The sequence below is a fragment of the Mus pahari genome, chromosome 14, assembly GCF_900095145.1.
Source record: "Mus pahari chromosome 14, PAHARI_EIJ_v1.1, whole genome shotgun sequence".
Taxonomy (NCBI): Eukaryota; Metazoa; Chordata; class Mammalia; order Rodentia; family Muridae; genus Mus; species Mus pahari.
In genome coordinates this window covers 29,359,132-29,384,684 of record NC_034603.1, presented here as the reverse complement: position 1 = coordinate 29,384,684, position 25,553 = coordinate 29,359,132, and the positions used below count along the sequence as shown (strand labels likewise).

The window sequence follows — 25,553 nt, the reverse complement described above, 5'->3', positions numbered from 1 at the left end:
GAGAGAGAGAGAGAGAGAGAGAGAGAGAGAGAGAGAGACTGTATGCTTCCTTCCCCCCACCTTCCCAGGGTCAACATGAGGTCTGGGAACATGGGGGTAGACAGGGCAGCTAAAGTCAGAAGATGAGAAGGTAGCCTTCTCAGCGACATTGGTCAGCCCCCTTAGGTCCGTCTACTCCCTCCCTACCCAGGGACCTCTTCAGTCTTTTGGAAGTCACAGTGAGCCAGAGCAGCTTTGTCTCAGGTGTCAGTCAAGGGACATTGCTTCTCCTAAGCCAGGTGGCCGTGCTTAGCAAAGCTCCCTGCTGCCACCCGAACTTGAGTTTCACTGACTTTTCTAGGCTCAAGTACATGCCAATCTGAAGGTAAACGTGGCCCTGAATTCTGCTGTCTCCCACGAGCCTGCTCACCCAGGTAAGCTACAGTTTTCTCAGCTCTGGGGCAGACCTGCTCTGTAGGACTGGAGGGGCATTTATGGGGCACATCTGGATTAGCTTCTGTGAGCTCTCCCCGAAGCAAGGCACTGATGTTTCCGAAACAGATGTCAAGTCGAGTTATACGCACTCTGAGATAAACTGACTTTTGTCTGTTTGCTTTGATTCCATATATTAACAGACTGTGTTGGATGGTTTAGGCTTCTTAGGCCCTCTGCTCATCCTGTTACCTCTGCAAGTATTCTACGGGCCTTTCTTTCCTTCTTAAAAGCATGTTGGGAACGTGTTTGGTCCACATGCAATAATTGTGTTTATTTGTGGAGTACAGTAGACATATCACAATGTGTATAAAACCATGTACTGCTAAGAGTAGGTAGGGTCTGGCAGATCATATTTATCCTTCCTTTATGCTGGGTTGCAGACATTTCCAATACTTAGCATTTCTATGTGAGGAGCAAGTCTTGGAAGCGGTTTTTCGCATGCTCGTTTTAATGGGGGGTCCCTGTGGTTGGCTAAGCATTGGTCACTTTAAGTAGGTTCTTCCTTGGACCTTTGCATCATGCAGATTACATTAGGCTGTTTTTCTGTCAGTTTAGTCATTCTTCTATATTCCTGGTTCCTTGGACGATTAGTTATTAACCTTTCACTCCCATGAGGGAGGTGAAGTGGCTTCCTTCTACTGTCCTGCAATCTGCGGTCGACACAACAAAGATACACAGGAGAAGAAGCAGTATTTAGCTATAGGTGGTGTAGGTGTGGACCCTGCACACCGTGGGGCCTGGAGGAGGAACAGGGAATTGAAGTTTATGGAGAAGCGTCTGAAGCTGCAGAAGGGAGTGAGGGATGTGGGTCTTCTGAGGGTGCTGTCTGCTAGGTCTGGGGTGCGGGGGAGGAAATCATGATGGCCTTACTATGCAAAGTCTCTCTGGTAGTAGAAGGTTGTAGGAGCCGCCATTTTCCTGAGACTATCTTCTGGAATGTGGCTCTGAAGGGTGGCCCAGCAGGTAGGCAGGCAGTGGTTTATTATTTCTCTGATTCTGTTCCTAGTGTCTGGTTATCCTTGAATCCCGTGAGGTCTGACCTAAAGCTGTCTGTCTTTACTTAGGACTTCCTTCCACTCTTGTTAGACACTGAGGTCTCACGAGCAGTCTAGGGAAATTTCAGAGGCTGAGATTCCCCAAAGCTCTTACAGACCTGAAGGTAAGAGGCAGCCGGTGTGTGGCTGGCCTATCATGGGGCTGTCTTTACATCCTGCATGCATCCCAAGAGGGCTTCGAGGCCAGACACGGGAAAGTTTAGCAGGGCCCACCCTTAACAGGTACTGCTCATCCCTGAGCCACATGTCCAAATATGGAACTGTCAGAGCAAAGTCGCTCCAGAGGCTGGCTCACCCCCAGGTTTCCAGCTTCTTCACGATCTTGTTCTGGGAACTTTTTTGTGTGTGCTATTAGTTCTCAAGATGCTCTTTTGTTTATTTAATTTTATTTGTATTTATTCATTTTATCCCGATTTAGCAATTATCTTGGGAGGAAGGGGGCTAGTTTGTAAAATGTGGGAAATAATTAGACTTACCCTGTCATGTAGCTCTGAGGACTGAGTGTTAGGAACTGCCGGGTATAGCCTAAGGATTCTGTGAATGTAATCTGGTATTGTTCAGTTTTAAACGTTTTGCTTGTCTTCGTTTCTTTGAGACAGGATCTTCATAGCCCAGGCTAGCTTTGAATTGGCTTTTAGGTGAGGATGACCTTGAAGTTCTGACCCTCCTGCCTCTACTTCCCAAGTTGGCATTACAGGTGTGCACCACCAAACATTTCAGACAAGGTATACTTACTCAACCACATACGGACCTTCTTATGCTTCCAAAGAAAGCTGATACCCATCTTCTTCTTAGGTTGCTAGGTAATCTGCTTTTATATTTCTCTTGGAAAGTTCCTGTTAGTATTCTTACCCCACAAGGCCGTGAGCCTCGGGTCTTCGTGTGAGTCATCATCTTGCTTGGTACTCACTGGGCCGTCGGAGGTGAAGAGTCCCATATTCAGCTCTGTGAATGTCTTGAGCTATGTCTTAGTTTACCTCCCCTTCATTTGGTTGTTTTTCTGTCTGAAATGCTTATTGATCTGTCCCTTAAGAGCCTGGTCCTAGCTCTCTGGCTCCCCATGCTGGCTGACCAGAGCAGTTTATGGAGTGAATAGAGGTGTTACCAGCATTCTTAGGGCCAGAGCCCTGGCAGCCCTAATGCAGGCTCAGCATCCTGTCAGTGAGCTCCCTGGACAGACAAGCAATGCTGGGAAGCAGAGAGAAGGTGGGTGGGTTATTATCCAATGTGGTCACACTGGGAAGAGGAACAAATATAGAGGCCTGGCGACACTCCCTGTCTTCCCCTCAAGTCTATCTCCGGTGTCTTGACATGAAGTTTAGGTTTAAGCAAAGGGGACAAGGAATGCTTAGGTGTGCACACAGCCCTTGTCAACATGTAGTCCTGCCCATCAGCGACCCGTCACTGATAGTCTTTCCTTCAAGTTTGCCTGAGAAGTTGTCAGAATCGTGAAATCTCTTTGCGGGAGACAAGCTTCTCTCTGGCTGGTCCCAGGAGTCAGGCTTTCTTCTCTCCCAGCATGTTTCTGGGAAATGCCAGTTTCTTGGGAATCGTTGCTTAATAGTCCGACTGCTGAAGGAAAGACCACAAGTGTCTCTAAAAGGCCTTCACTCCTATTTGATGGCTCCAGAGCCATTTCGTGACTAAATACAAAGCCAGTAAGCATAACCCAGAGATGAGGGCAGAGGGTGTCCTGTAAGCAGCATCCTCAGCAGCTCTGGGCATGGAATTTAGTTTTTCCATCTGTCACAATAAATAAAATCAGGTGTCTTTAAATTATGCTCTATCCAGCACACTGGAAATCTGGGAAGCCAGAGGGAGACCTGCCTACCTCCCCCTTCTCTTACTACCATAAATACATACATATATATATATATATATATATATATATATATATATATATATATATATATATATATATACAGAGAGTGCGGAACACAGGCATCCAATAACTCCAGAGTTCCATCTTGCTCCTCGGGCGAAGTGCTCGGCCTTGTCTCTGAGATGCTGTAGCAGGGTGGGGCTGGCCAAGGTGACTGGAGAGTGCATTTCTCCCGAGCCCATTTGGATGATATTTGGATTGAAAGTTTACTCCGAACAAACAAACCTCTAGCAGTGCAAACTTGTAAGCCGTTTATAGTGAGTACTTGTGGCTTCCTTCCTATAGAATGAGATTCAAATGTGCTCCTGTAAATTGTAAAATACCCCTATTTCTTACCTCAAAATGAAACACAGACGTGCCTATTTGCTCCCTGCGAGTATCTCCCGGAGCAAAGAGAGTAAAAAGACAATATTGGAGTCACTTATGCATGTTGGTCCTATGGGAGGGACTTAGGTCAAGGAGAGGACACTCCTGAGCATGTACAAGTCATGTCTTGTATGTACAGAATGGTGGACGGGAACTTCCGGACAGACCATGCCAGGATAAGGAGACTGCAGAGGGCAGAGCTCATTGCAAGTCAGCTGGAGGAGTGGGTCACTGCGACTTGGCAATTTTGATGGATTTGTTATGTTTTTCTCTACAGTGCCTTATCTGAAACAAACAAAAACAACCTGAAGGAACATTAATAGTTATTTAGAGGGACAGCAACATAGCCCTAAGATCTCTTACCTGATTGTTAATGATTCTCTCTCTCCCCCTCTCTCTCTTTCCTTCTTTCTTTCTCTCCTTCTTTCTTATAACAACTTTTCCTTGAATTAACTTTCTCCTAGCAATAATCACGAATAATAACCACCACTATTTGTACATATGAAAATAAAAACCCTTTCAAGCCGCTCACTAAGACCCTTTTCCCCCCACAGTGTGTCCTGAGAGCCATGGAGAAATTATGTTGACGGATCTTGAAAAAAAAGATGAGACTCAGTCGGACCAGCCGATGAACCAGCAGCAAGTTTTGCCTATCCATCCAAAGGACAGCCACAAACTGTCTGGGAAACAGCTGGCCCTACGGCGAGGACTCCTGCTTCTAGGGGTAGTCTTAGTCTTGGTGGGTGGGATTTTAGTGAGAGTCTATATCAGAATTGAATAATGTGGGAATGCCATCAGTCCAGCAACTTGGATGCTCCTCAGTCTGTGAAGTTAATGCCTAACAAATCCACCCCACACTGAAACATCAGGGCTGGGGGTACTGCGGACAGCCATATGCTCAGCATGTTCTGGGACCTCTAACATATAAGTCCCCCCCCCGTCTCTGTATGTGTCTCTCTTTGTGTGTGTGTTTGAGAGAGACAGAGAGAGGGTACCCCCCCCCGAAATAGGAACAGAAAGACAAAGAGACATAGATGAGAGAGACAGAGGCAGAGGAGATGCTCTGGAGTGGACTACGCATGCAATATACCTACCTACCAAATACCAGTGTTCGAAACGTTTTACCAACCAGAATGTTGATTTTTTTTTTCACCCCTGGATTGCAGGGCAAGCTGGAGGCTCTAGCTCACTGCCACTGTCCCCATGTCTCCAAAGGATAGTGTCACACATTGTAAACCCAGGAAAAGCTCCCAGTTCAAAAACAGTCTCTACTGAATGCATGTCACTTTTGCACCAGTGTTAAAGTTGAGCCCTTGGAAAATGAATCACTGTAAGTCTGGGCCCACGTGCAGTTTGAAACATACAGACAATTCAGAGCTGGTGCTGGCCAGTCATTATAGTTAACAGAATTCAACTGTGCCCATGGGAATTATGAACTGAGAATTCAAAAATGTTGTTTCTCTAATAAATAAGGCAAACACCATATTGTGGTCTAAGACAATGTGGGGGAGATGATGGGGGAGTATTAATTCATCTGCCACTGTCAAACATGCACTGCTGGGTACTGTCTTCATTCAGAGCTGGAATTTCTATTTCTTCTGCCTATTGTTTTCTACACTACAAACCTATATCTGAACTGCTTCTATATTCTTGCTGTGTGACTTCTATTAAATACATTTTATGATATGTCTCTGGGTTGTAGATTATTATTCCGTGAGCAAACAATGTTTATAAATCATCAGAGGAAGCTCAGATTCGCCTGGGAGAGGGGTGCAGGCAGGGGAGGTCTCTGGAACTGTAAAGTGGTGAAGACCCAGAGTGACAATCCCCCTGGTGGTGGCCAGAGGACAAAGTTTGAACAAAGTCGAAGTCCAATTCTTCCAGCCTCTGAAGGGTTGATTAAGTACACAGGGATAATTCAGCAAACTTTCAAAGACCAGAGAATGAACACAATTAGGAAAGTTAGCCACTATGATTGTAAAACGGCTCAATTTATTTTTTCTTTTGGTGGTTGGGGCTGGAACTCCGGGTCTGCTACGGTCAGGCATTCCTCACTGAGCTACACCAGCAGCCACCCCAACAGTGGCGTTTGGTTGGGACCACCTAAAACATCCCTCAGAGCTTAATTCTTGTTGGGTCTATAACCATCCAGACCGAGGCTTGTGTCGCGCGCTGCGCTCAGCGACGGTTGGATTTGGACGCGGCGCCCGGGGCGGGGTGGCGCGTGGGGCGGTTCCCGCAGGGCTCCCTGCACTCCGCAGTGGCTGCTCGACTCTCGGCTCCACGTGCGGATCGCGCCACTATCTGAGCCTGTGCCATGGAGCCGGCCGAGGACAGCTTGGGAGCCGCCATCCAGCCCCCGGAGCTGGTCCAAGCCCCACAGGGGCGCAGCCTGCCGATCCTGCTGGGCCTGCGAGGAGCGCTGTCCTCTGACGTGCGTCGGGAGGCGGCCGCGCTGGCGGCGCTCGCGGGCCCGGTGGTGAGTCGGACCCCGAGCTGCGGGCGCGGGGCGACCTCAGGCGGCCCAAGAGTGACCGCCTCTCTGCTCCTTGCAGTTCCTGGCGCAGCTGATGATCTTTCTCATCAGCATCGTCAGTTCCATCTTCTGCGGACACCTGGGCAAAGTCGAGTTGGACGCCGTGACACTCGCTGTTTCCGTAGGTGCTAACTGTTTCAGCTGACGATGTGGTAAAGCCGTAAAGCTTTAATGTGTTTTTATTTGTATAGCGCTGGAAATGACCTCAGCGCCGCGTGTATGCTCGGTACATCCACAACCCCAAGAATCAGAATTAGAACTGCAGGGTCTGGGTCTGACCCACCGTGCTACTATGATCTTCAGATTTGGGAAGAGAGCGAGTTCAGAGCAAATCTCCGCTCCACCCTCTCCTAACCCCTCAGGCACTGGGGGACATGAAAGGAGTGTTCCAAGCAGACCACATGGTGCACAGCTACCCTGGACGAACTTTGTGTCCCCTCTTCTAAAACCAAACCACCAAAGCTATTAGTCACATAGTTCATTAAGATTGCACTGTTTCTCTTGTAAAGCGTCTTCCTTCCACGTGGCTTGCAATCCCGAGTCCTTTCGCTGGTATTTGATCTGCACTTTCAGGCAGGAGAGAAACTTCCTCCGAGCGAGGTGATGGTGACTGGGTTCTCCCCTATTTCCGAAAATGTCCCTTCTGCCTGCTAGGATGTTGGAATGCTCTGTGCAGTTTCTCTTTCAGCATCATGGAGGAGAGAATACCTGGCTATGGGGGGGTGTGTGTCTCAGTTTATGTATGGAGCTATTACTGTACTGGCAGAATTATAGTCTCTCTCTCTCTCTCTCTCTCTCTCTCTCTCTCTCTCTCTCTCTCTCTCTCTCTCCTCTCTCTGTTGTTGTTGTTTGACAATTTCCTTTCCTTTTCCTGTTATGTCTCGAGTTTCGATGTAAAAACAACAGGAATAAATGCGACCCACGGTGAGACGGGAGGTGAGACAGGAGGCTTGGCGGTGGTCCGTGGGAGCACCAGTGTGTTCTACAGACAGGGCTTTCTACAGATAAGGTCAGGACAGCGAGAGCCACTGTCAGCCCTTCACAAATGGGTCAAGGAGATGTGTCGCTTTTAGTGAATGTTACCTTGTAACTGATTGTTGGGTAGGCAGTGGCCCCATGGTTAGATATGTTGTTTTATAAATTTTGTTTTTGAAACAGGGTCTTGCTCAGTAGTCCAGGCTGGCCTTGAAGTTTCAATATTCTTGCCTCCATTGGAATTACAGGCCTAGTCATTTTTGTCTCATCTTGTGTTGTAATGCTGTTCCTGGTGAGAGAGAGAGCTCCGACTATGCTCAGTCTGGTAGAAGCTTGAACAAACCTGGGCTATAGAGGGTGACTGGTAGTCTAAGCCAACCAAAGGCAGTTAGTTACAACAATAACAGCAACAAACAAACAAACAAATAACAGAACAAAGACACTCTCATGTGTCAAAGTGGGGCGTTAGGGATATACACCTTTAGTCCCAACACTCGGAGGCAGGCAGCCAGGTCTCTGAGTTCAAGGCCAGCCTGGTCTACAGAGCAAGTTCCAAGACAGTCAAAGCTACACAAGGAAACTGTTTAGAAAAATAAAAACTTTTTTGTTGATATGTTTGTCTGAGACATGTTTTTTGTTTGTTTGTTTGTTTTTTTGTTTTTTTTTTCTGTGTAGCTATGGCTGTCTGGGAACTCTCTGTATAGACCAGGCTGGCCTCGAACTGGGAGATCCACCTGCTTCTGCCTCCCACTGAGTACTAGGATTAAAAGCATACACCATCACTTTTTATAAAGTAAGGTACTTCCTCTTTCCATTTCCTGGAGTGGTTGAATCACAGTGTGTGCCTCACTGCTGGGTCCCCTTGTGCCATGTGCCCTCTGGGTTTGCTGTCCGGTGGGGTAAGTTTAGGGGACTCCATATGTGGCCTGCTGCTGACCTCCCGAGGACGTAGGTTTTCAGGTCCGTTGTTAGTATCTCAAAGCATTGCTGAGGCAGAGCAGTTTATAAGGAAAGGGTTTGCTTAGGACATTTGAGAGCATGGTTCCAGCTTCTGCTGAGATCCAGGGAGAGCCTCAGAGCTCCACCATCACATGGAGATGGCACCATGGCTTCTGGTAGGAGCCAGCAGTCATACAGCGAGACTGAAGGCAAGAGGCATTCAGGTGCCTGGCAAACTCCGTACAGTTTGTTCTCAGAGGAACAAATTAGGTCCCGGGATCTCACAGAGCCCAGCCTGACCTCAAACTCGCCAGGTTGTAGGAGAGTAGCCCTGAGCAGCTCCCCCTGTCTTCACCTTTCCCGGGCTTGGGTTACAGGCATGTGTCACCGTGCCCAGTGTCACCAAGGCAGTGCTGGCTTGGTGTATTCTAGACGAGCACTCTACCTACTGAGCCCCGTGAGAACTATATTAGCCCCATCTTAGGCTGGCATCCCAGTGACTTGATCACCCTTCACTAAATGTCACTTCTTGAAGGCCCCACTACCTCTCAGCTACACCCCACTGAGGACCAGACTTTCAGCACATAAACCTTGGGAGACATTTCATTAGCCAAAACACTGGGTCAGAGAGCAGGTAATTTACCTGGAGTTGACACAGCTGCTCTGTGTGAGACCCAGGATGAAGAAGGGCACTGCATTTTCCCTCTTAGCACACTTGCCCAACCTCTTGACCTGTGGCCTAACCTCTGGGTAGTTGGGGAGTGACGAAATCTACTTGAGAGGGTAGCAAAAGCCAGCTCCTTACTAGACTACTAAAACCTGAGGTTTGCTGTAAGACTTCCCAGCTTCAGGTCATGCCAAGTAACCTAGGTGATGCAAATAAAATAAGTTTCTGTCACTCAGGCTTCCCCTAAAATGTGAAATCATAATCCTATGTACATGTGACTTTAGACAGTGCCTGGTCATAACATCACATACATGAAGAGCCTGGCACGTAGTATATATTCAATAAACATTGGGTGTTGTTTGTGTGTATGTGCATGTGTTTGTATTGAGTCCAGAGGAGAAAGAGAGCCCCCTGCTCTCTCCCTCTCCCCGTAGTCTCTTACCAAATGTGGAGCAGTATTTCAGCTGGTTGGAGGAGGGTTAGTGAACTCAGGGTCTGCCTGTCTTCCCAGCATCCAACCCCCTACCCTACCAAGTCCCAGAGCTGAACATGTATGCAACTTTTACAGGGGCTCTGGGGATCCAGACCCAGGTTCTCATAATTGCCAGCCTGGATTTTTGAATAGATGTTTTTCTTTCTGCAGCACGCACGCGCGCGCGCGTGTGCGCGCACACACACACACACACACACACACACACACACACACACACATGAACACCTAGCACTGCTATTTTTTGAGTGGATATCCTCTGGCAGATGGGGTACATGGTCTTGAAACAATAAGAAAACCTTTCTGTTTATTTTATTTTTTGATTTTTTCAGGTGAGGTCTGGTTCTGTTGTTACTAAGACTTCTCTTGAGTTCCTTGGGCTTGAGTGATTCTTTTAGCTCAGTCTTGTGCGTGGTCGGGACCGCAGGACATGCCACGGCGCCTGGCTTTACTTCTCTAAAGCAGAAGCTCTTTCATGCTATGTTTAGGAAACCTAGGCTTGCTGGCTGTAGTTGACCATTCCTTTAACACCAGCACTTGGAAGCTAGAGGCAGGAAGATCTCTGTGAGTTCCAGGATAGCCAGGGATACATAGAGAAACCCTGTCTCAAGAAAAGAGAAGAAAAGAGCAGAAGAGGGAAGGAAGGAAAGAAAAGAAAAGAAGAGGGAAGAAAAGAAAAGAAAAGAAAAGAAAAGAGTTAGGCTTTAGGCTTTAAGCTCCCCTGGTTGACCCAAGGTAACTGTGGCCCTAGATTAGAATTAGGTTTGATCCATGTGGCCATCTGAACCACAGAGATTGGGTGTTCATATCGGCGTACAGCTCTTTGAAATGGAGGTGCTGAACTGGGGCACCATGGCACAAGCCTTTAATCCTAGTACTCAGGAGGCAAAGGCAGGCTGAGCTCTGTGAGTTCAGGGCCAGCTTGATAGACAGAGAGAGTTCCGGGGCAGCCGGCTACATACATAGTACGACCTTATCTCAAAAAAAAAAAAAAAAAAAAAGACAGACAGACAGACAGACAGTGAGCTGCAGAGGCTCCTTGGCTCTGCGCAATGCTGCCTGCTGCACTTGGCCTGTTTTGTTTTGTTTGTTTTCCCTGCAGGTTGTGAATGTCACTGGAATTTCAGTAGGGACTGGCTTAGCCTCGGCTTGTGACACACTGATGTCTCAGGTGAGAACCCCATTGCCCATACAGGTCCTCGGCAGTTGCCTAGGGAACCGAACCCTGTGGTTTGGTGGGGGCAGCCTTTACATATGGACAGCCCCGTTAGTTATGGGACAAGGCTGACTTAGCTGTGACTCTCACCAGGCTTCGTTCACGTTATAGGACAAGAAGGCTGCATGCCAATGGTGGCGCAGTGAGATGTGCAGTAGGGAAAGTAGCAAACACGCCCTAGGTGGCACCAGATTCCTTCAGGTGATTCCCCCCAACAGTTTAAAGCAGAGGAACTTATTATTAGCCTGACTTATTCGGGTTGGAACCTCTGTTTCTGGGAAAAACCAGTCTGTTAGGGATCTTTCCGCCTCCTCAGAGTTTCTGTTTACATGTCATTTAGCCCAAGGGCCTCCACTCTCATTGGTTGGGTTTGACCTGGTCCTGTCCGCTGTGTCCCATGCAGAAGCGCAGACAGATCAATGGTTCCTGATGTGTTTAGGGCAGCCTCCTGGCCTGGCCTACACAAGCCCTGTGTTTTCCTTGTCCCTCGCTCTGAGCTCCCCTGTAAGCGTCTTAAAAGTGTTTTTTGCACTCCCGGTCCTGGACTGAACTCAGTTCGCATCAGTGCCTTTTCCATCGCTGCCCAGCCCACTGGGCTTAGCCTTTGCTAGGTCTCCTTGGGACTCCTCCAGTAAATCAGCCAGGTGAACACAAAGTCATCCTTAACTATTGTGCCACCACAGCACAGTGGGTGTCTCTCGTCATCAAAATCCCGGCCTGTGCATATCCCCTTCCCATAGCTCCACTCTGCTCCTCTATGCTCTACATGAACAGCCTCAATTCCCAAGAACAGGGAACAATTGTCCTAGAACACATAGGATGCCACCGTGCAAGATGGCTGTCTGGGGCCTGGCAGCCATAATCCCCCACCTCCGGCCTGGCCCCACCCCTTGGGCGGGGCAGCAGGGAACAGGGAACATGGTTCCCAGGGCATCAGGGCCTGCTGGGGATGTGAAGTCTTGACCGCCAGGTTCTCAGAAACATTGTTCTCCCAAGTCATTTGGAGGCAAGAACTTGAAGCGCGTGGGGGTCATACTCCAAAGGGGCATCCTCATCCTGCTGCTCTGCTGCTTCCCTTGCTGGGCCATCTTCCTCAACACGGAACGCCTGCTGCTGCTCCTAAGGCAGGACCCGGATGTCGCCAGGTGAGCGCTGCCTCAGAGTCCCCAGTTGGCAGTGAGTGGCTGACAATCTCAGGTGACCAGATGGTTGTGAGCGCTTGGGACCAGACTGTGACAGTGGCCACAGAGTGACAGGCGCCACAGAGTGACAGGCACAGGGCCAAGGCAGGACTCAACAAGGCACCGGGCTGCCTCTGTCCATCATCCTTCCACACTGTTCTCTAGCCCGGGAGTCCAATGCACAGTAGTCTTCGCTGCTGCGTTTAGGGTAGGGTTACACTTATTACTCTTGTGGGTCTGTGCCTGGGCTTGATGCTCCCCCCCCCCAAAGGTTTCTGCATTGTGTTGTGCTCAGCTTGTATACGTTATCCTGTAGGGGGTGTGGTCCCTCCTACACTGAAAAGTCTCTGCTGTCCCTCCCCCCTACTTAAGTAACCACTTAGCAGCCTTCGGATGCTACTGATGCAGACAGAGTGGAGGAAACCAGTTTGTCTCCGTATCTCTCACATAGGGGTTCAGTTTTAACTTTTAGAAGATACCCTGAGCTCGACCAGAAGGTAGGGTGAGCACGTCGCTGTCGGCTGAAAGCTGTCTTGTTGTTCCAGGCTAGCCCAGGTTTATGTGATGATCTGCATCCCTGCTCTTCCTGTAAGTCTCACAGCTGCTGATTTTCATCATTAGTGTATAGTCATAGTAATAATAGTAATAATAGCAATAATAGTAATAATACTGACAAGTAATTATTTCCACTGAGATACTTTCATACATGTCTATAATGCCCTTGGACCATACCCAATTTCCCCTCTTTCTGCCTTCCCTTGGTTCCCATGACCCTTCTCAACCTCTTCTGTTCTAAGCCTCCCTCTCAAGTCTACATAGAGAAAACTGTGTAGTAATTGTCCTTCTGAGTCTGGCTTTTCGCTGAAATGAGGAGCACAAGTTTGTTCATTTTCCTGAAGATGGCGTGATCTTAATCTTAATGATGGAATAGTATTCCTTTGTTTTATGCAAGCTGTGTTCTCTTTATTTGCCCACTGATGACCACCAAAGCAGATCCCAGCAGATTCCATAATGTGTGATGGTGACTGTCAGATGCTGACTTGGTGAGGTCTAGAATTGCTCTGGAGACCAGCTTCAGGAACGCCTTTGGGGAATTATCTTTATTAGGTTGATTTGAAAGGCCTGCCTACTATGGGTGGCACCATTCCTTGGGCTTCATTCTAAGACTGCCCACATGGGAGAAAGCCAGCTGAACACAAGTACCCATCTCTCTCTGCTTCTGGACTGTGGAAGCAACAAGACCTCTGGCTGCTTCCACCATGAACTCCCTGCTGATGTGAACTGTGCCCTTGAACTTTGAGCCAAAATGAGCCATCTACCCTTTATGTCGCCTTAATTACATTTTATTTATTTTGTGTATGTGCGTGTACACTCATGCCATGGCACGTGTGGAGGCCAGAAGACAACATGTGAGGATCGGTTTCCTCCTCCCACCTTATGGATCCTGGAGGTGGAACTTAGGTGGTCAAGCTCAGTTGCAAACATCTTTACCCACTGAGACATCTTGTCAGACCTTACATTGCCGTTGTCACAGCAACAGGAAAACAACTGGGACCACAGCTGGTTGCAACCGGAGCTGCAGTAATAGAACAACAGTACAGTGCTATAACGATGCTTGTGTATGTGTGAGCGGTACAGGCAGACCACTGTGGTACCTCTGGTTTGAAATCCTTGAGGAATACCCAAGCTTGTTTCTAGATGACTTGTACTGATTTACTTTCCCATGGACCGTGTGTGAAGGTTCTTTCCCCTACATTGTGTCTCCATCACTTGCTGTTGTATTTCTGATAAAAAGCCATCCTGACTTGGTTGCCAGGGAATCTGATTTGCATTCTCTTGATGGCTAAGGGGCATTTTTGTTTGGGGCCCCTTTTCTTGAAGCTTATTTATTTGGTTCTTTTGCCCAATTTGTAAATTGGTTTGTTCATTCTTGTTGTGTTTCTTTTTTGAGACCTCTGTATGTTCTGGATATTAATCCTCTGGTGGGTTAGTAGCTGGCAAAAGTGTTCTTCCATTCTGTGGGCCACTTCTTTATTTTATTGTTTCTTTTGCTGCATGTAAGACATTTTGAATTGATGTAATCCCATTTGTTTTTCCCCCCTAATATTTCTTGGGCTTTGGGGTCCTATTCTAGAAAGTTCTTGCTGATGCCTTTACTATGAGGTACTTTCCAAGTGTCTTCCTCTAGTAGTTGTAGATTTTCAGGGTTTTGGTCCATTTTGAGTTGATTTACACACACACACACACACACACACACACACACACACACACACACAGAGAGAGAGAGAGAGAGAGAGAGAGAGAGAGAGAGAGAGAGAGAGAGNAGAGAGAGAGAGAGAGAGAGAGAGAGAGAGAGAGAGAGAGAGAGAGAGAGAGACTGACTGACTGACTGACTCTCGATCTTTTATAGTTCTGTGGTCCAGTTTTGCTAGGACCACTCATTCCAAGGTATGTTTCCTCTAGCATGTTTCTGGTTTATTTGTTACAAACTAGCATCTGTGTGGGCTGACTTCTAGGTCCTCCCCTCTGTTGATCTGTTTGGGGTCAGTATCTGCCATGCCTGTCACTATAGCTCTGTGGTGTAATTTGTAGTCAGCTATTGTGATTCCTCCAGCACTGCTCTTTTCTTAGGATTGCTTTGGACATTCAGCATGCTTTTAGAGGGTTATCCTATTTCCATGGAAAATGCTATTGAGATTTTGATGGGGGTTGCTTTGACTATTTAGATGATCATAATATGGCCATTTTACCAATATTGATTCTGTCAATGCATGAACATAGGGACCTCTCCATTTTCCAGTATCTCCTTCCTGTTCTTTCTTTAGAGCTTTAATTCTGGAAAACTTTCACCTCCTTCATGTCTGTTACTTGGCATTTACTTATTAATCAATGGTGCTGTAGGTGGGATGGTCCTGATTTCTTTTTTTGGTGAGTACACTGGTGTCATGAAAGAACGTTATTGATCTTGTGTCCTGCTACTTTGTATAAATTATCTAACAAACCTAAGAGTTTTCTGGTGGAGCTTTGCAACCCTTTAAGTATAGGGTAGTATCATCTGCAATTAGGGATAATTCGACTTCTTTACTTGTCTCTCCTTTTATAGTCACTTGCCTTGTTGCTCTGGCTAAGAGTTCAAGTGCTATGTTGACTCGAACAGTGAGAGTAGATACCTTTGTCTTGTAGAGAAAATGCTGTTTGTAATGTGGTAGTTTGGTTTGCACCTATCGTTTGTTTGTTTGCATCTGTGTACATCCAGGAAAAAGGTTAGCAGTTTGCTGCTGTGCCCTTAACTGATTTTGTAGGATGGCTTTGTGATCATTCCTTCCATTGCTATTTTATGGGACATTTGAGGCGCCTTGCTGGTGGCTCTTCTTAAGGTCTGATAGACTCAGCATCCAATCCCTTTGGTCCTCGCCTTCCTGTTTTACTGGGGGATCTGTCTCGGTCTCATTGCTGGTGACCGGATGCTTGTACCTCTTGATTCGGTCAGCTTGGTAGTTCATGTGTGTCATGAAACTTACTTATTTCTTCTAGACTTTTCAGTTTATTGGAATGCCATTTTTAAAGCATGACCTAATAATTCCCTATTTGCCTCTAACTTTATTGCTTTGGGCCTTCTTTCTTATTTTTGGTTGATTCAGCCTTAAAGCACATCGGTCTTGTCTGTTTTCTTAAATAACTCCCTCTCATGGACTCTGTTGCTCTTTAGTCTCCACCATATTCATCTCAGCACTGATCTTTGATTGCCTTTTCTTCTGCTGGTTTGGGTTTGGTGTATTATAGTTCTTCTAAGACCCTGAGAGGGTTCTCCTTTATTGAGAGGTCTGTTGTTGTTGTTGTTGTTGTTGTTGTTGTTGTTGTTTTTCATACACAATTATTGCTATCAACACTATCAAGGCAAAGGCTTAAATAGAAAGACATAGACAAGCACATACACAGAAAAGTGTTTATGGGGGTTAGGGAGTTGGGAGAAATGAAAGAAAATTTAAGGAGAAAACCAGAGAAAGAAAATGGAGAAGAAGCCCACAGGATGAACATCTGGAAGATAAAAGTGAGGGAGTGCCGAATCCGACTAATACCACTGAAACAACTGAATACAAACTCCAACCCAGGAGAGCAAGCAAGCAGACTGCAGCAGGAGGATGAGGCCTTTTATTCCTGCCCTGGGCTGCAGGGGTGGGGGTGAGGGCAGAGGGTCAGGGGAGGAGAGGAGCATCAGGATTTGGTGAGGCTCTTGACTGGCTCCCTGGGATGGGGTCCTGAGTCCTTTTCTCAGGGACCAAGCTGTCTAGGTTCCACTGGGCTCCCAGTGTGAGGCAGTGGCTGGTCAGAGCCGTGATCACACTGAGCTAAACTCATACCTATATCTCACTGGGGAACAGAGCAGGTGGCCAGTGAGGAACCCCAGCTGGCTGCCCCTACCAAGACACTGAGTGTTAGGGAGCCTGGTGCACATATCTATGTCCACAGTGTCCCCAAGGGTCACGCTTATACTCAGACCCTTGCACTGGGGCTCGGGGACTGAGCTTCCTGCCTTCCGGGGACTGGCCTGGCTTCTGTACACCTGAAGTTGGGAGGCTTATGGGAAAGATTGGGTTACAGGCCATTGCTTATGTCTTGAAGCATCTCAGGGTTCAAGATTTCTGTCTCCCGATACCTCATATTTATCACAGTGCTGTTCCTGATTGCTTATTCCATGGTATCTCTCTTTTCTTTCCTTTTCTTTTTAAAAACTGCCTTGCTATATAGCCTAGACAGACTCAAAATGCTCTGTCCTTCAATTTCTGAATACAGTGTCACAGACAGGGCCACCCTGTCCAGGACAAGGATACTTTTGATTGCGTCTGGAGAATACTTCATACCCCCTTAGACATTTGCACTGGGGATTTGCCACTTGGAACCTGCTCTTTTCTGCTCTTCAGGAAGTAAATCTTTCAACCGCTCATCCTGGCATTTCTTTAGGGTGTTTCTTGTATTTTGGATTTTGATATCACAGAATCAGAAAGGAAGTATCCTAAAAAACCAGAACAGACAGCAATAGCAGAGAGGACCCGGCAGTGACTTCACACAAAGCCTCCCAGGCCTTGACAAGGGTGTCAGAACACACCGGAGAGAGGCAGGCGAGTGGCCTGAGGAAGGCAGCTTTCCACATGCAGAAGAGTCAAGGTAGATCTGCACCTCTCGCCCAGCACTAAAATCAGTGTGGGATGGATCACAGACCTTAAGTATAACGGGAAACTGAGAGTGCCCAAGGAAAATGTGGAGAGCCAGGCACAAGTAAGGGCTCTGTGAGAACGCAGACAACAGTACAGGAATTAATCCCAAGATTTAACAAATGGGATGATGCGGAACTTAAAAGCCTCCTCACGGCAAAGGAAATAGTCGTCAGAAGAGGACCCAGTCCTGGCCAGTTATACATCCCACATGAGATAAATATTTAGAATATACAAGGAACACCAACACTTAAAGGCTAATGGATTGAATAAAGGAGGAAATAAAAGTGTCTAATAAATATTTGAAAAAGTATTCGATGTCTTTAGCTATCAGAGAAGCTCAAATTAAAAGTGCTTTGACATTCCATGTGAGCCCAGGGAGACTAGATCGTATCAAGAAAACTAGTGATGTAAAGCGCTGGTCAGGAGATGGGAGTGTAAACTGCTCTGGTTACCATGGAGATCAACATAGAGGTTCCTCAAAAAGCCGAATATATATTTACTCCATGATCCCACCGTACCACTTATGGCTATATAACTAACTGAAGGACAGACACCGCATGCCACAGACATGCCTGCAGATCTCTGTTTCATGGCTGCCAAGATGTGGAACGAGCCTGGATGTCCGTCAACAGTTGGATGGATAAAAAGGGGTGCATGCACACAGTGCAATTTCATTTAGCTGTAGCAAAAAGTGAAATTACGGGACCAGCGAGATGGGGTGCTTACTGGCAAACATGATCTGAGTTCAGTCCTCGGAGACACACATGGTGGAAGAGAACCAGTTCCTGCCAAGTTGTTCTCTGACTTCCACATGTGTGTGCTGTGGCACATGCATGAGCATATACACACAGCAGTAAAAACAAAAATAAATAAATATAAAAAAGAAAAGAAAATGTATAGAACTGGAGACTACTATACTAAGTGAAGTAAGCCAGACTCAGAGAAACAAATATTGCATCTTTTCTCTGTTATACAGCATGTAGGTTTAAATATCTGTGTGCATATATATGTATATATATCACATATATTTGCATATGTGCATTTGTATTTACATGTGTATGTTTATATATTTGCATATATATGTTTGTGTGTGTGTGATGTGACACAAAAGTAGAAAGGGAGCTATGAGAGGAGAGGGAGGGAGGACAGTAAGACAGGGCGGGGAGTACATGTCATCGAATCAGAAAGTGAAGCAATGGGAGGATGGGGACCAACAGGAAAGGGAGTAGAGCCTCAGGGGACTGTGATGGGGGAATAAGGACAAAGTGCAACTTTACATACACACATATATGCATATATATATATATATATATATATATATATATATATATATATACACACACACATATATATATCATTTATACATATGTATGTATATGAAGTGCCAAATGAAGCCCTTTTTCTTTTTGGCCAACATATAGGCCAAGAACTTAATAAAACCTCCAGAACTTGAGAACTTGACATGTATGGAAATGGTAAAATGAAACCCACCATTTGTTAAAATTAGCATTCGATAGAAACTGAGCTGCAGTATAGCTCTGCAGCAGACATTTGTTGAGTGCGAAGCCCTGGGTTTGACCCATGGAAATGTACAAACAGCAACCCAAACAGAAGCCAACTGAGCTCTTGTGTTCTCTTCTTGTAGGCGGCGTTCCTATTCCAGCTGCAGACGCGATATTTACAGAGCCAGGTACTCCCTTGTACTTTCATGGCATGTCACTGTGGGAATACTGAGCAAGTGTCTCTCTTCTGTAATAACCTGTACTTGTTCCCTGTGGTTTGTTTCTGTGACTCTCATGCGGGACAAATGACTGTGCTATGGAGCCATCTGACTCAGCCCAGTCTTCCTTCTGTCACTCTGCGGCCTTCATAGCCAACCCTTCCCCTACTCTTGGGCCTGGCTGCTGGCTTCGTGCGCTGGGCCTGGGGGCCTGACCCCCATTATTGATACTGACTGGGAGGGTCTAGAGTTACTGCAGCCACACTTGTGTGGACAGGACGCTGTACATGCCGCACGAAAGGCAGAAGGGGGAGTTGAAGGAGAGGACCAGAAATGGGTGGGCAGAAGTTGAGCCCCATTTCCGTGTCCTGTCCCAGGTTACCTACAGACAGCTTGCTAGCCTTTAAATAGAAAGCCTAAGCCAGAGGAAATAGTTCCACTTTAACAGCAGTCAACTCTGATTGCTGGAGGAGTTTAACATCAGGACTAGTGAGAAGTTTAACCCGAGGACCAGGGAAGTGGAGATAGCATAAACAATAGGAGTATTACCAGGCACAACGGTTGCATGCTTTTAATTACAACACTAGGTGCTCTGTGAGTTCAAGGCCAGCCTGGTCTATATAAAGAGTAGCCAGGGCTACATAGGGAGACCATGTCTCAAAAACAACAAAAGGAACATCGTACCCTGTTAAGCAAAGGGCTGGACATTTTTCTATACACTTGCTTCAAAGCCGGCATTTCCGGGTGCCACGCGTGGGAGAAGATCCTCAGCACAGTCCTGAGGAGCAATGAGGTCTGGACCCCAGTACCCCCAAAGCCTGTGTGTTCTTTCTAAGACCACTCCGTCTCTTCCTTGCTTCTGTGATGAGCCTAACACGGCTTTGGAGATGGCCACCACAGGCTCCTGGGTGGCTCAGTAAGAAGCTGTAGCAAAGGAGAGAACTCACTTGACTGTCCCCATTCCTGGCTTTTCTACCAGCCTTATATGACTTTACCACTGCCACCCAGGTAGCTACGAGTTTCACTTGGCAACCTAGCCAACTGCCTTTTGAAGACGGTAATGTTTTCCTATTTGTTTGGGAATTCTAGGGCATCATTATGCCCCAAGTTATTGTTGGGGTCGCAGCAAATGTTGTCAACGTGGGCATGAACGCCTTCTTGCTGTATGCCTTGGACCTCGGAGTGGTGTAAGTCGAAACCCATTCACAACAAAGGGCTGGGGATGCACGAGAGATGCAGGGATTGTGGACAGGTAAGCAGGCACCTAGCAGTCTTGTGCTCCAGTGCTCTGCATGGGAGGTAAGAGCTGGCTTGAGGGCCCATAGGGGAGCCACTAGCTAGCTCCTATTGTGGGAGAGGGGGAGTGGAGATTGGGTGGAGAGAGACAGACCGTGTTGGAAGAAGCAATGTGAAGACTTCAGTGGCTGGAGCCATGTTAGTCCTGACAAGAAAACTGCTGTCACCTGGAAGCTGAGGTGGGTGACAGGCAGGGGTGAACAGCAGCCCAAAGGGCTTCTTTTCTCAGGGCCTCTGAATTCTAAGTGACTGAGCCCAGTTCACTCTTGAGCTGTGATGAGAAGACCCTGTAATGAAAGAAAGAAGTTAGGGGTACCCCAGTGGTGTCCTGATGGCCCTTCCTCACCTTAGCCCAGAGCTAGCTTCTGCATATGTGGGTAGAGAATCACACCAGCAAATGAAGACTGAGCCCAACAGTTTGGGTGTTCAGGGCACTGTGTTCATTAGTCAGCGAGTCTTGACTGTGTGTAATCATAAATATATAACAACAATTACAGAAAAAGAGGCCATGAGTTTGAAAGAGAGAGAGAGATGTGTGTGTGTGTGTGTGTGTGTGTGTGTGTGTGTGTGTGTGTTGGGGGGTGGGTTGGTGGAAGGTGGAAATAAAAACTATATAATTAAAAGAAGTTAATATGTTAGAAATTAAGGAGAATTAAAAACAAACTAGAGTATAAAATGAGTTATGCCAACTGTTGGGTGTCTTTGCAGTGATTCGTTTGGTTTCTATGCACATGTTAATGTGATCTCTGAGTGTCAATGACACCATGTCAGCCATAATTAAAGAGGACCATGGGAAGGGGTGAAGCTCTGTGCTAGAGGGCTTGCCTGGCACGCACAAGGCCTGGTTCCCATACTATCTTCTTCACGCCAGAAGGATGGAGGCTGTATCAGCCAGAGTTTCCTGGGAGAAGAGCTCAGATCCTGTGAACTAAAGCCATGGCACGGATGAGCAAATGAATAGAGGAGCTGGTCTTTCAGTCCCTTTTGCTAGTCACCATCTAAGACATGCTTAAGGTTGACAGTTTGCAGAAAGTAATACAGATTCACACCCTTCAGGGTCACAGCGATGAACAGCAGAGTCATCTCCATAAGGACAGACAAATCTATTACGTATGGGTTCAGCCAAAACACAGAAGTGCAGGCAGGCACTCCAAGCTCACTGGACGAATACAAGCTTCTGGGGGCGGGGAGGGGGGAGGTTGTGGGGAGGGAGTGTTCAGGCGGTTCCTGTTTGGAAGGACACACTCAAACTAGCCATGGCCTTTTCTCTGCAGAGGGTCTGCCTGGGCCAACACCACCTCCCAGTTCTTCCTGTCTGCCCTGCTTTTCCTCTATGTGTGGTGGAAGAGAATCCACATCCATACTTGGGGAGGTATGTGACTCTGCGGGCTGGCCTTGGGCGGGGGGTGTTCACGGACACAGCTCTGGCTTGTGGATTTCTTTCCCTCATAGAAATCCCAGATTTTTTTTTTTTTTTAATCTTTTAGGAAGTCTCAAAACATGGAAAATGTTTGTTACTGAAAATACAAAAGTTACTAGGGACACTGTGTGATTTTGTGTTTGTGTAGTTACCGAAATAGCCCTTCGTCCATAAAACACTATACTAGATACTGGGTTTTAAGTTATGGTAACTTTAAAATATTTAATGAATTAAAACAACTATTATGAAATCCTGTCGCTTAAAAAAGTCATGCTATATAATTTAAGCTAGATTGCTGTCATATCAATGTAAGAGAGGGGACTATTTTCTCCCAACCAAGACCACTCGCGGCTACGCAGCCAGAGCCTTTGAGTGGACACCTACAGGCTTAACTAGATTTTTGTTTTGTTTTCTTTCTGTTTTTTCCAGTTTTACTGAGGGAAAGTTGACAAAACTTGTATATATTTCAGGTGTGACTGTGTGGCTGTGATTTTTTTTATTGTGTAGTTTGTTTTGTTGAGCTACATCCCCAGCACTTTTGTGTTTTTTAGATTTTGAGACAGGGTCTTGCTGGTTGCCCAGGGTAGCTTCAAGTCTGTGTACCTCCCCCCTCCCCCATGGCCACCTTCCTTATGCCCCCCACCTTGTCTCGGCCTTCCTAATTACTGAGATTACAGATACACACCTTTGTGATAACCCAACACAATTATGCCTATATTGTTGTGTGTGCATGTGTGTGCACATATGCATGTGTGCTCGTATGCCTGTGGGTGCACGTGTGCTCGTGTGCATGTGTGCTTGTGTGCATGTGGGTGCATGTGCGTGTGTGCTCATGTGCATGTGTGCTCATGTGCATGTGTGCTTATGTGCTTGTGTGCATGTGGGTGCATGTGGAGGCCAGAGGATGACATCCAGTGTCTCCATCAATTGCTTTCCATTTTATTGTTTGAGATCATCTCTCCTGAGCCTAAAGCCCCCCTGCCCAGGTCACCTACATTGCCTGGCCACCAAGCCCCCCAGGGTCTCCTTATCTCTGTTCCCCCGCCCCATGTTGGGATTGCTGGTAAACACCACCATGCCTGTATAGGTCCTGGGGATCTGAATTCAGGTTCTCTGACTTACAGAGCAAGCACTTGATTGATTGGTTGATGGCCACCTGCAGAGCTCATTACAAAACAACTGAGTGTTTAGATGATTTCTTTTCAGAAATGTCTGAGTCCTTTTTTCTCCTTTTGCTATTGAGTTATATAAGTTATGTATTTTGTTTTAAACTCCTTAGCAGATACATTAGATATTTCCTCCCATTCTGTGGGTTGCCCTTTTATTTTAGTTTTATGTTATTCTTCTTGGTTACAAAAAGCCTTTATTAATCTTGGTGCCTTGGCCTCTCCCCCTGTGATTTCTTCTTTGATTTTGAGATCATAACAATTCTTGAATCCATTCTGAGTTGATGCTTGTTTATGGTATAATCTTCAAATTTCTTAACTCTAAATCTTAAAATCGTATCTAAAATGGTCTAACTTCAGCGTGACTCTTGCCTGTAGAGATCCAGTGTTGTCGACGTTACTACTGAAAAGATCACCTTCCCTGGTTTTAGAGCCTCAAAGCTTTTGGTGAAGATTAGTTGACTGTATCTGTTGTTTTCTATGGTATTGCCATGCAGTTTAAGTTTTGATAGTTTTGGAATATGGTTTGAAATCAGGATGTTCCCCTTACTGTTATTTTCCAAGATTGCTGTGGTTCTTCAGGATTGTGTTTCTAGAACTTTTTTTCTATTTTTGTGACAAATGCTATTGGAATTTTGACAGTGATTGTTAGATAATGTTGGGTACTGTGAACTGTCTTAGTCAGGGTTTCTATTGCTGCAATGAACCACCATGACCAAAAAACAAGTTGGAGAGGAAAGTGTTATTCAGGTTACACTTCCACATTGCTGATCATCACCAAAGGAAGTCAGGACAGGGACTCAAACAGGGCAGGAAGCACGAGGCAAGTGCTGATGCAGAGGACACAATGCTCTCCATGGCTTGCTCAGCCTGCTTTCTTAAAGAATCCAGGATGACCTTCCCAGGGGTGGCCCCACCCACGATGAGCTGGATTCTCCCAGTGATCACTAATTGAGAAAATGCCTTACAGCTGGATCTCATGGAGGCATTTCCTCAAGGGAGGCTCCTTCCTCTCTCTCTGACTCTAGGACACAAAGTCAGGCAGTACCTGGGCCTTTTGACAGTCCTGATTCCTCAGGTCCGAGACCACGGAGATTTGTGTGTCCTCAGTCCCTTTCCTCTGAGCTAAAGCTCCCACTGAAGCCACCACTGGCCTCCTTGCTTAGACTTACTCCTAAATACTTCCTTCTTATGACGTAAAAAGTGGGATTTATTCTCTCTCATCTTCCTGCCCACCAGTACTGATGGCTTAGCCCAGGGTCTTCTGATTGCTTTTTTTTCCACTCATGTTTTATTAGTGTATACTTTACACAAATAATGGGTATCAGCTGGGGAGTGGTGCTGCACACTTTAATCCCAGCATTCAGGAGACAAAGGCAGATGGATCTCTGAGATCCAGGCCAGCCTGGTCTACAGAGTTCCAGGATGGCCAAGGCTACACAGAGAAACCCTGTCTTGAAAAAAAATGCATTTCATTTTGAATTTTTTATATTTGTGTGTGTGTATCTTATGTACCTGTCTATGGTGTGTACAGCGTATACTGTGTGTACATGTGTATACATGTTTGCCTGTGTACTGTATGTGTGCACTATGTGTATGTGTGTACCACATATAAGTATGTACCATGTATACATGTGTACACATATACCATGTATACTGTGAATACCAGGTGCAGCATGCATGTGTATACATGTGGACTGTGTATATGTGTACCATGTATACCACTTGTTTTATGTATATACAAGTGAACTGTGTGTATGTGTGTATGTGTATGTTCCTTCCTGCTGAACTCCTTCCTCCTCCCAGCCAGCCCCTCTTCTACTCAGTAGTACTTAACTTGGCAGTCTCTAGTTCCATCCATTTTTGGGTCAAACAACATAATTTTGTTGTTCTTTATGGCTGGATAAAACTCCACTGTGCACATATACCATGTTTTCTTTATCATTTTGTCTGTTGATGGAGAGATCCCATTTATTTATTTATTTATTTATTCTTATTTTTTCTTATTTAAATGCATTTTATACATCAAACATATTAATAATATTGAGTACTTTGAGAATCAAATAATACAGAAAAATTGTTCAACTTTTATATTCATATCCTTTCATACCCTAAAAATATCATTAATGAACATTTAATACTATCCATAANTGAGGATCCTATATCTAATGTTGAATACTAAATTGTTTCAAAACATACAAAATATTCTTTGGGAATTAAGCATAGTAAAAAAGCATAAAATATTAAAAATGAATCATTAAGAAATATATTCAAAAGCCCTCATATACTACCTGAAATAGTGAGAGAGTATTTAAAACATACTATATATACTATATATGTGTGTACATTATCTAATGATCAGTTTACTTAAAGATTATCAGGGTTTCTAGGAGAGAAATTATTTTATCAGTAAGTATATTTTNAAAATTTCAAAATAGCAAAAACTTTGAAGTTAAACATTAAGAAAATGCTAATTTCAAGCACAGTGAGAAAAATTATCAATAATATTTCCATGATGTTTGTGGAACATGATTTTAATATTTTCAACTGTTAATATTCAACAAACAGAATAATTATTTTAAGTTATATTTCACTGTTATGTCTCTCTTTTCATTTCTGATTTTATTAATTTGGAGACTGTCTCTGTGCCCTCTGGTTAGTCTGCCTAAGGGTTTATCTGTCTTGTTGATTTTCTCAAAGAATCAGCTCCTGGTTTTGTTGATTCTTTCCATAGTTGTTTTTGTTTCTATTTGGTTGATTTCAGCCCTGAGTTTGATTGTTTCCTGTTGTCTACTCCTCCTCTTGGGTGTACTTGCTTCTTTTTGTTCTAGAGCTTTCAGGTGTGCTGTCAAGCTGCTAGTGTAAGCTCTCTCCAGTTTCTTTGTGGAGGCACTTAGAGCTCTGAGTTTTCCTCTTATCACTGCTTTCATTGTGTCCCATAAGTTTTGGTATGA

The 25,553-nt window shown here is 45.7% G+C and overlaps 2 protein-coding genes across 2 annotated transcripts in view; both read left to right on the top strand.

The window, feature by feature from the left end:
- LOC110331325 (multidrug and toxin extrusion protein 1) overlaps positions 1–5,443 on the top strand; it is a 34,616-nt gene extending 29,173 nt beyond the window's left edge. The window contains exons 15-16 of the mRNA XM_029545800.1: positions 341–413; positions 4,332–5,443. Coding sequence (XP_029401660.1) covers positions 341–413; positions 4,332–4,558 — 300 coding nt within the window. The 3' untranslated portion in view covers positions 4,559–5,443. The remainder of the gene's footprint in view (positions 1–340; positions 414–4,331) is intronic.
- A 569-nt stretch (positions 5,444–6,012) lies between these two features.
- The window catches only part of LOC110332460 (multidrug and toxin extrusion protein 2), a 37,837-nt gene continuing 18,296 nt past the window's right edge, over positions 6,013–25,553 (top strand). The window contains exons 1-8 of the mRNA XM_021213706.1: positions 6,013–6,256; positions 6,333–6,434; positions 10,487–10,555; positions 11,597–11,745; positions 12,327–12,369; positions 18,643–18,687; positions 19,807–19,904; positions 21,288–21,385. Of these exons, the coding sequence (XP_021069365.1) occupies positions 6,095–6,256; positions 6,333–6,434; positions 10,487–10,555; positions 11,597–11,745; positions 12,327–12,369; positions 18,643–18,687; positions 19,807–19,904; positions 21,288–21,385 (766 nt within the window). The 5' untranslated portion in view covers positions 6,013–6,094. The remainder of the gene's footprint in view (positions 6,257–6,332; positions 6,435–10,486; positions 10,556–11,596; positions 11,746–12,326; positions 12,370–18,642; positions 18,688–19,806; positions 19,905–21,287; positions 21,386–25,553) is intronic.